Raw genomic sequence first — 10,603 nt, forward strand, 5'->3', positions numbered from 1 at the left:
TCGGGCCATAACGGGTATCATTGTAAGAACCCATTGGTAGCATCAGTAATAACAGCAACATTAGCCCCATAAGCTTTTATGGTTGCCTCGTGCTCACAAGATATAGCAGCATTAGCAGCATCGGTCCAAAGAGAGAGAAGATGAAGGTATCCATTTGTGCTTGACTTTGTCATAAGACTATTCTTACTTGTATTTGACTTTGTTTTCACTAATGATACATTCTGTGATTCAACCGTAGGTAAAGAGGAAGCTACAAGGACCTCACCATGAGAGTGTCGAAGACGAGCAACTTTTTTATGTATGCAAGAACAACAAGACCAACAATACAAACTCTTTTTATTTTACCGTTAGTAGATTTTATTTTATTTTTTTGGTCAAACTGTTAGTTGATATGGATGGGTTTGTTTTGAGAGCATCTTAAAGTATGTATAGGTAAACTGCGTTGAGAAGATTTATTGTGTTGGGGATGTTTCTCTTTGCCATCATATAATATGGATCAATTCAATTTGAGGAAAATGAGTCAAGGTTAGTCTCTTTTTGCGCCTTAACTTCAATTTATAGATCGATATTGCTTGGAGCTCATCGAATTGTCATTGGAGAGATCACAACAACATAGTACAACATGAATAGCCCACATCACAAAGACAATACAGCTTTATATGACACACAGAAATATCCGCCGAGAATTTTATGTGAGCAATGGCTAGCCACAAAAGAAACATCAACATTGTTGATTCGTGAAGTTCCTTATATATTACTAGTTTACATGGTGCGCAACACGCACAACACTACAAGAAAGAGAAGATAACAAATGAGTTTACAAAATAACCTCCCACTGATTATATGTAATGATCACAATCAATCTTATTAAAACCAATCTAAAACACCCAATAAAAGCTTAAAGACTTTACAACCAGGCTGATGAATTGATGCGAATGTAGTTCTTCTGATTCCACCTCTTTGGTCTAACTCTTGTCTTTTCACCACCACTTAGTCCTTTGGTCAACCTCCAATTCTTCGTGGCATCTTGCAGTCATACTTCCCTTATTGTCATTTCTGCACTTTCCCTCTTCTCGAATGTTGGCATGAAGTCCGGCAATTGTAGCTCAATTGTGTAGTTCCACAAGACAGAGCTTGTTTGTTGGCTAGAATGTCTCCTGTTTGCCTTGTGTTTGAGCTCATTGTCCCTATCATATGAGTTCCAAAAGTTGAAATGCTAAAAAATGTAAGCCCTCTAAGCGGACAAGAGCGTGGTTTTAAACATAAGCTAAACTCACAAATCGATTTTTTTCTTTTCACAAGTTAATTATAGAGGTACACTAGAATAAATTGATAGACAAGCCCATGCTAACGGAACCATGTGGTAGACAAACTAAGTCTAATCATTTTCATGTTTCACTCATCGCATGTGAATGGAGTGAAGCGACTTGAGGCAGATATAAAAGCTGCTGATTTGTCTTATGAAGCAGCATGAGGCGGATATTATTTTAATTGCACTTGATCCGTCTTATGGAGCTACAATACCAGCATCCACCATGTGACAATACTTGAACGCAATAGATTTGAGAAATCGCGGGACTCACAAGTATGTACCTGCAATACCATGTTCATGGAAAATAAATCCGCGAGTGCAAGGATTACCACGGAAAACACTAAAACAAACTAGCAATCTGTGTATTGCGAGCGGAAGTCACATTAACCGGAAATACGAGGCACAAAAGTCCCTTCCGAACACGCTCTCAAGCATGAATTTTTCTAAAACTCTAAAATTCCAACAACAACAAAGCACAACATCTGATTAAAGAAAGCATCCGCAATAGAGATCGATTAGCGGAATGCGACTAAAATACGGTTATGGTTACCCGGCCACCGACCAATGCGAGCACCGGAAGTGCCTCCCAAAGAGACAACCCCTCGCCACCATGATTTCCCAAGTGGTGCGACGGGCGAGGAGCTAGGAACGAGGAGCAACGGGCGATGAGCGGGCGAGGAGCAGGCGAGTAGCGATCGGCGAGGAGCAAGCGAGTAGTGATCGGCGAGGAGCGAGGAAGGGGCGAGGAGTAGACGACGAGTGAGGAGGATTGAGCAAGGATCGTCGAGGAATGGGTGACGATTTGGTTGAGGAGTAATAGGGGAGAGGGGGAAAAAAAGTAAACATCCAAAGAAATAACCTAATCTTAATTCAATTTGGGAATTTTCGTCTTTGTTTTATCTAGTTGTAAATTTCAGACAAAATTGCCCCTTATTTAATCGTTGGAAAAATGTCCAGCGGTGAACATTTGGTTAGCCAACGAGTTGAGGTCCTTCTTTGAGACTTAGTTAGCCACTTCGGGTCCTTATTTGAGACACAGTCCACTTTGGATCCTTATTTGAGAAAGTGAATCCACTTTGGGTTCTTTTTTGAAATTTTCCCTTCATTTAATTCAAGTTTAGAGAAAAGATTTGATATTTTTTTATAATTTATGAACTAAGTTGAATATATTTTAAAAATTAGGAGATCATATTAAATAAATTGAAAGTTCGAAGATGATATTACGTATTAAGTTAAAGTTCATGGATCATATTAATTAAATTAAAATTTTAAAAATAATATTATATATTAAGCTAAAATTTAGAGACTATCCGGGCCAGTTTTCATATTCGCAATGGACACACGATCCATTCAATAATACTTTTCTGGGAAAACAAGGGGCACTCCGTTGGTGTCAACGTCGACCAGGTCCCACGAGAGCCAAGAGGGGCGCAGGAATTTTCCCACGCCATCGTTTGGTCCCACCGCCGTCGTTAGCTTAATCGTCAAGCTTCCCCCACACGGTGCGACGCCGATCCACGAAAGGCCATACATACGGGTTCTCCGCCATGCACCGTCCACGTGCGATTCTCCGATCATCATCATCATCATCACCACCGCCACTATCACCAGCTGCAGCGCAGAATCCTCAAGGTAAAAGCAAGCGAAGGTCGTGGCCGTCCACGATCCTTAATCGCTCCCAAGGATCCCACCTTCACCGTCGAAAACGGTACGCTTCCCGATTCCCTCCGCATTGGCGCCATTTACTAAAAAGGAAGCTTCAGAACGCGACGATCCCCCTTGACTCACGAAAGAAAGCTGAGATTCTGGCTTTCACTCTATATTTTGACCACACACTCTCTCTCTCTCTCTCTGTGTCTCTGGAGAAAATTCGGAATCGGTGGTTGCTTTTCGTTGATATCGGTCCACTAAAATTTGCACAAGTTCCTTCATTTCGTTTTCATGGGAGGAGCTACGTGATTCCAGTTCACGGTTACTTTCGTCACTCTTTTTCTCCTTTTAATTCCCTGTTTTTTGTTATTTATACTCGAAGTTGATCGATCGAGTCTAGATGCGATCAGAGGTCAAGTACGGTGGTGCGTCTGTTGCTCGTAAGTGCAAAAGTTTCTTCGCCGATTCACGTTTTTGTTCTGTCGTCTTGTCTGATTAGTGAGGGTTTTGTCACTTTTATGCGTTTGTTTCCGTCACTTGTTTGTTCTTTCTCAATGTCAGCTCAGCTTTTATCAAAGTAACAAAAAACTTTCCACTTATGTGGTATTTGGCGCTTGTATAATGAGTGGTCACTTGTTGAGTTTGGGTAGATGTAGCGAATTTGCTCAGTAGAAGGTACTGATACTATCTGGAGGCATGTTCTCATAGCAGTTAGCTCTAGAAATTTCTCTGGTCCTTGAATCCCACTTGCCACAGGCAGAGGCAACTCAAGGGAGTTAAACATGTTCTGAAGCTGTGTGTTGCTTGTTGGTGCAAGCAGGACCTCAAGTGTGCATCTGTTGATCCAGTGTCAAATTTTGCAGCAGGACAGTCTGCATAGAGATGGGTAACTTGAGCAATGTACGGATTCCAGTTACATGATTGAATGTCAGTTTTTCCCTTCGATTTGAGGATATCTGGTTTCATCATTCTTCTGAAATTACCATGATTCCCCAGAGAAATGTATACAATCAAATTGCTCAGTCTCCCTCTTTTCTCACCTAAGAAACTGTGTTTTCTGCAGGGCTATGAGGACAACAACCAGCATACTGATATTGGTAGAGCTTCTTTTTCTTTTGTATCTCTCATGTTTCTAAGATGTTTTCTAATGAGCTTGACGTTCAAAGTTAGAAAGGCAATAACTTGAAGCACTGCGAGGAATTTATTCGATGCCATTTAGTAGTTGGAGGTGATAACTAAAGAAACGTTAGTTTCTTAGTTCTGAAGTATAAATAAAAACCAGTTCAAGAGAGGCGGAGCGGGTATTCAAAATAAGACGAAAATTATTTCTGAACTTATTGTTGGCTAGAGTTTTAGATGCATCGAGGTACTTGATTTATGATGTAATTTAATTCCCTGATTTTCCAGGTGCAACAATACGGAGTGGAAGAGAAATCCTTTTTCAGGTGAGCTTCATTGCAATTTATGGCAATATTAAGTAATCAAGGATATGTTTTTGTTGGATGCCACTTTTGAAAAATAGTCTCGTGGTAATTCAGTTAAAGGAAATGGAACTGATCTTGTTCAGACAAAAATGTTCTTCTACCTCACGAAGAAGACTCCAATGAGCATTGAATTTGATTAAGGGGCCATTTGAGAAGGATGTTTTACATGAAGTGTTGCTGACTAGGTGTCACTTGCAAACTTCATCGTGACATCTAAAAGCTCTGAAAGTCATTGAACTAACCATAGACTATGGCTACAGGCTTTTAACTGGGAATCTCATAAGCATGATTGGTGGAGAAATCTAGAGAGAAAAGTGCCTGATGTTGCAAAAGCTGGATTTACTTCAATGTGGCTTCCACCAGCGACTAACTCCTTTTCACCTGAAGGTTGCACAATAAACATCATGATCCAAAAAATTCCTTTTTGGGATAATAGTCGCCCCCTTACTACTCCTTTACTTCTTTAACAGGTTATCTTCCACAGAACTTGTATTCCCTCAATTCGGCATATGGTTCAGAGCATTTGCTAAAGATATTGCTCCAGAAGATGAAGCAATACAAAGTTCGAGCAATGGCTGATATAGTTATCAACCATCGTATTGGGACCGCTCAAGGATATGGGGGAATGTATAACCGTTATGATGGCATACCGATGGCATGGAATGAACATGCTGTCACTTCTTGCACTGGTGGATTGGTAATAACACGAGCGATGAACTTCTTATTGGACTAGAATTTTTTTGACGTGTGATGCTCCCGCATCATTATAGAGGATGCCTTTGGTAATCCTGTGCATTGTGGCTTTGCTAGAGAAGCCTCTTGGATCAACTAGTGCCAAAAGCGAACTCATAAAACTGCCGGATTCCCATCTTTTGTCCTTCTTTCAGAAGCATCCTAAATCCTGGATTTAGTGGCCTTTAACATAATGTTTGATGCCCATTATAGTGAATTGTGATTTTCAACTACAGGAATGCGTAATGGAGTTTCTCACTAATTTGTTTCAGGGTTATAAAAGCACAGGTGACAACTTTGATGGGGCTCCAAATATTGATCATAGCCAACAGTTTGTGCGGAAAGATCTAATAGGATGGATGCAATGGCTACGATATGCTGGGTTTCAAGACTTCCGTTTTGATTTTGCAAAAGGGTAAATTGCAGTTTGTGCTCATTTATCTTTCCCATTTTTCCATATCCTCATGGGAGTGCATTCATTTTGTCTGGTTGTTCCATTCAGATATTCACCAAAATATGTCAAAGAGTATATTGAAGGTGCAAAGCCATTATTTTCTGTTGGTGAATATTGGGACACTTGCAACTATAATGGTAGTGCCTTGGACTACTCTCAAGGTATTTTGCTCTACTGGTGAATATTTAGACTATCCAGTAAAAAACACGCAGCATTGTTTATGTCATCCTTTTGGTCCTTGTTTTTACTAGCTAGCTGATTGAAGTTTCACCATTAACTTGAGAGTAGGCCTGTATGCCATACGATTCTTGCCTGCTTCATTTTCGACGGAACTTATCTCTAAACACAGTAACATATCAATGCCTCCTAGTTAACACTAAACGCCCTGTCATGTGCCTTTAAATGATCCAGATAGTCACAGGCAACGAATTATAAACTGGATTGATGGCACGGGACAGCTTTCTGCTGCATTTGACTTCACAACAAAAGGAATTCTTCAGGTACATTCTAAGGGTCTGCCTTTCTAAGTGAATGGTTCTAGCTTTGAAAGATATCATCCATGTATTTTAATTTGGTTTTGTCGAGATAAGTACACACAAACCGTAAGGGAGATTATAACTAGAACAAGGGGTATTGTTCACAAAAATTGAACTATGCTTGTGCTTGTAGGAAGCAGTAAAAGGGCAGTTTTGGCGTCTGCGTGATTCAAAAGGCAAGCCACCTGGTGTGATGGGATGGTGGCCATCAAGGGCTGTTACCTTCCTTGATAACCACGATACAGGCTCCACACAGGTTCTTTTCTCCTCCCTGGTCTATTGTCGCTTGACTAGTTCCTAGGAAGTTTTTGCTCTCAGACTAGTTACTCTGGTATTTGCTTTTAGTGCATGGGGTAGCAGTTACATAGCCTCTCCTCTCTTGTTCTCTTGTGGGATCTTCTTATGGACATCAAACATAAGAGCAGATTTAGTTTTCAATTTTTCCAGAATTTCTCCTCTCATAATGAATGTCTGTAAAAGTCATAAACGTGAGTGTGTGGAACTGACAGCTCAATCTACGATTGACACGAAATTGTTGCCCATTGAGCTAGTGTTTATTAGCTGAAAATTCCGTGCAAGAACTTTTGTGGTTCCTGTCTGAGTGATTCGTGCTTCCTTGTTGGTATTGATCAAGCTCAATCAATTATCTGGTTTCTGACTAAGATAGACCTGGTGAAGTTAATAAGAATTTGGGAACGTCAAGATTAAAATGTAGTACACAGTGATTGCAAAATAATCTATCCATTTGTCACGTTCTGGACAGAAACTTTTGTTAACTGAGTTGAATGATTTTCGTGACACGCTGTTAATGCAAAAATATAACCATGTTCAGCTGTGAACATGTATGATCAAGTTTAATATGATCAAGAGGTCTAATCTTGGCGGAAACTTTAGGAACCGCCTTGAATTACGTGTGCTATGGCAGAATGCTGATAAGAATCTTGATTTATTCCGGAGATGAATAATCTGCTTATTCCACCACCATATTCTTTTTGCAGGCTCACTGGCCTTTCCCTTCAAATCATATAATGGAGGTGAGTGACGTTGTTGTAGAACTTGCTCAAGTACTTATAATATCTTTCACAATAAACTTGAAATCTTCTTTCTAGGAAAGGATAAAGAATCTGCTAAGAAGAAATTTTGTGTGGTTAGTGATTGAGTTGTCCGCATGTGTCACTCGATGCATCAGAATGAATGGGGTGCTCCACTTTATCTGGTGGTACTACATTGCATTTCAGCTCCTTGCCTTAAATGTATGTCACCTGCAAATCCTCTAACTCCACTTTAGGCCATTCTTCTTTTTTCAGACTTCATACTCATTTTATCATGATGGCAGTACTTTCGGATATTGTTGTCTCCAACTCTCCATATATGGTAGCTGCTTGCTGATGTGCGAAAGTTTGCCATAGTTGACAACCTCCTTTTGAAAAAAATAGGCTTAGCTGCCTTGCATATATGTGTCGTCGCATGTACTCTCTTTATTCCTCAAGTTTGCCAACCATCTTTAGATTCAGAGCCTTTTTGTCTTTTCCTGTAGTGTCATCTAGCTACAAGTTTGATGCGGCAAGAGGTTTGCCTCAATTGAGGGACAAGCCATTTTTTCTGTGAGCATGAGAATACTGCATCTTTACTGAATGTGCCTGTGTGCGGGGCGATGCTTGCTCTTGTTCTGTACCCTGAACGTACCCATCATTGTTTCATGATCAGGAATGACTGATGCGATCATCCCTTAAGTTTCTGATAATTTGCCCATCAATTGATGGTTATTTTCCTTGCTCTCATGTTGGATTCATAGACGAGACTGCTGATACTTGCGATGTATAATCAACAAGCAAGTTTGCTATTGAAGTTGAACCATTCTGGTGTCTGTTAGACATCTGTCGGTTTTATTTTACCCTTCTGTGGAGTAAGAGTGCTCCAAAGCATAGAGTTTTATTTTCTTTGCTGTCAACTAATATCATTGAAATTTGTCTCTTTTGTCCCATCCACAATGTTTTAGTAAGTCTATTAGGTACAAGGATGAGAGAATGTTTGGTTTTCCAGCTCAAGCATTTTGGCTGAGAAAGTTGTCAAACTCTGCAGGGTTACACATACATACTCACTCATCCAGGAATACCTTGTGTTTTCTATGACCACTTTTATGATTGGGGAAACTCTACTCATGACGAAATTGTCAAACTGGTATGATTTGGTACTCTTGGCATCTGCCTATTCGGTTAACCAGTCCTCAAACTAATCATCCTGATTTTCTCAATTGTCTATAGATGGATATCAGGAGGAATCAAGACATTCACGGCCGATCCCCTGTTACAATTCTGGAAGCTCAGCCAAATCTTTACTCCGCTATGGTCGGCGAGAAAGTTTGCATGAAGATTGGAGATGGTTCGTGGTGTCCATCTGGCAGGGAGTGGACACTGGCCACATGTGGTCACAGATATGCTGTCTGGCAAAAGTAATGCTCCTCGTTGCATGCTCTGTTTTCCGTTCGTCTTCATCTTGTTATGGGATAAAAACAGAGAGGTTGGACCAAGAGCTCAAAATTCCCTCGATTAGCAATACTTCACTAGCATTGTTTAGAAAAGCCCTCCCCACTTCTAATTACCATAAATAACCCAGCTTACTTATCTGGAGTGTAGTTGGTAAGCCCAGGATCTGCATCAAGATTTCCAAATTAGTTATATAAATTACTGTGATATGGTTGTGCACTATAGAAACAGCATATAGTTATGACTACTCTGCAGAAATTCGTTCCCCATCTCCAGTTCTTCTCTGAACCAGCGAACCAGATGCGCAACCAAGTGATTCGAGAGTTTCTTCTGTATAACAAAAACAAGAAAACCCCAAACATTGAAGACTCACGAACAAATTTCGCAAAATCAACCGTGAATGATCTCATGATCACAAGTATCGGAAAACCCAACGATTTGAATGCGAGGGAAACCAAACATCGAACCTCACGAAGGAAATAGAAGTAAGGATATTAAGGCTGTGTATGGTAATGTTTCTGTTCTCGGAATAACTTTTGGAACAAAAATACTTTTTTCTATTTTTGTTCTCGGCAATGATTTTTGGGAACAGAAATGCGTTTGGTAATCGCAAAAAAAATTCTGTTCCTGAAACAAAATAAAGAACATAATGTGTTTGGTAACTGTATAAAGTTTCTGTTCCCGAAAAAAAAAAAAAAGGAAACGTGTTGGGTGACTACAAAAAAATTGTTCCTAATTTTTTCATTTAATTAAGGGGACCATATATATATTAAGATGTATTTATCTTTTTAACTTACTAAATCAAATTAAATCTCATTTGTTCAATTTACTAAATCAAATTAGACCAATATTATATATATAAGTAATTTATGCACGATTTATCAAATTACAATATGGATAAGATCAACTATAAAATAAAATAAAAAAACCGAAAGAGAAGACGAATTAGAATTGGACAACGAGAACATCAAATATGTTTTCCATAGATATGAAAAATTACAATTATGAGTCACACGTGAATGTTCCCAAATAGTTAAAAATATGATTACCTTTAAATAGGAACTCCTAGAAAAATATTAATTGCACTTTGAGTAAAATCGGGGACTAAAATGAAAAATATTTGTGCATTTAGGTCCTTTTGGTTCAATTGTGAAATTTCTCCAAACATGAGGACTGAAATGAGATGCAGGGTATCAAAGTCTCATGTCATGACTCTAAAAGTAAAAATGATTTAAAATGAAATTTTTTAGTCAATTTAGGATTATGTTCAATGAAGAGGCATGTGGTCTCAAACTGAATTTTTAAAACTTTAAGAGGCCAAAATGAAAAAGGAATTAAAATAAAAATATGGACTATTTTTGCGCATTTTTTTGACCACGAATACTATTTTTCCTGATTTTCGGCTATTTTTATAATTAAAATAAATCCGAAAAATGTAAAAAATTACGAAAAATATTTTTTATTCAAAAATTGGTTTCTAAGGCTAGGCCCAAGCTTCCAAGGTTGATTTTGTAATTTTATGAATTTTTTTGGTATTTTAAATTAATTTTCTAAAATAAAATGATAAAAAATTAGGTGTCGACATCGTACAAGAACAAAAAAAAAGAGAGAATGTGTTCAAAAAATAAAATTGTTCCTAATTATTTCTAAAAAAATGTTCCAAATGTGTTTCTAAAAAGTGTTTCGAGAGTACAGAAGTAAGTTTTTTTTGTTTCTTGTTTCTGCTCCAAAAGTGTTTCCGTTTTTTAAAAGTGTTTCCGGAACACTTTTGAAACACTTTTTTACCATACACGTTTTTATTTCCAAAGTGTTCTGCAAACACTTTGGGAATAAAAACACTTTTTCTAAAGCATTATCATACTCAGCCTAAGTCATCTATCTCCAATGGGCTGCTAAAGCAGCTGTTTTTTTTTTTTTTGGGGTTTAAAAACGGCGGGAGCCTGTTCTCA

At 38.6% G+C, this 10,603-nt stretch overlaps 1 protein-coding gene across 5 annotated transcripts; it reads left to right on the plus strand.

The window, feature by feature from the left end:
• The first annotated feature begins 2,781 nt into the window (after window positions 1–2,781).
• On the plus strand, window positions 2,782–8,923 carry LOC115725790 (probable alpha-amylase 2). 5 transcript variants are annotated; one of them, XM_030665534.2, is made up of 13 exons: window positions 2,782–3,020; window positions 3,779–3,862; window positions 4,026–4,059; window positions 4,370–4,407; window positions 4,707–4,833; window positions 4,917–5,143; window positions 5,451–5,593; window positions 5,681–5,793; window positions 6,044–6,132; window positions 6,302–6,424; window positions 7,167–7,202; window positions 8,251–8,349; window positions 8,433–8,923. In XM_030665534.2, the coding sequence occupies exons 2-13, from the start codon at window positions 3,845–3,847 to the stop codon at window positions 8,622–8,624; spliced, it is 1,239 nt and encodes a 412-aa protein (XP_030521394.1). In that variant the 5' UTR covers window positions 2,782–3,020; window positions 3,779–3,844; the 3' UTR covers window positions 8,625–8,923. The 5 variants fall into 5 exon arrangements, with proteins under 5 accessions (XP_030521394.1, XP_048130224.1, XP_048130223.1 ...); XM_048274267.1 differs by having other exon boundaries at window positions 2,783–3,021; window positions 3,772–3,862; XM_048274266.1 differs by lacking the exon at window positions 2,782–3,020 and adding an exon at window positions 3,100–3,658 and having other exon boundaries at window positions 3,773–3,862.
• Window positions 8,924–10,603: the final 1,680 nt, after the last annotated feature.

This window comes from Rhodamnia argentea, chromosome 2 (genome assembly GCF_020921035.1).
Source record: "Rhodamnia argentea isolate NSW1041297 chromosome 2, ASM2092103v1, whole genome shotgun sequence".
In the NCBI taxonomy this organism is placed as follows: domain Eukaryota; kingdom Viridiplantae; phylum Streptophyta; class Magnoliopsida; order Myrtales; family Myrtaceae; genus Rhodamnia; species Rhodamnia argentea.

Coding starts and splice junctions, on each gene's coding strand:
- LOC115725790 (XM_030665534.2), top strand. Junction 6,133..6,301: donor CAACAAAAGGAATTCTTCAG/GTACATTCTAAG, acceptor TTGTGCTTGTAG/GAAGCAGTAAAAGGGCAGTT. Junction 8,350..8,432: donor ATGACGAAATTGTCAAACTG/GTATGATTTGGT, acceptor AATTGTCTATAG/ATGGATATCAGGAGGAATCA.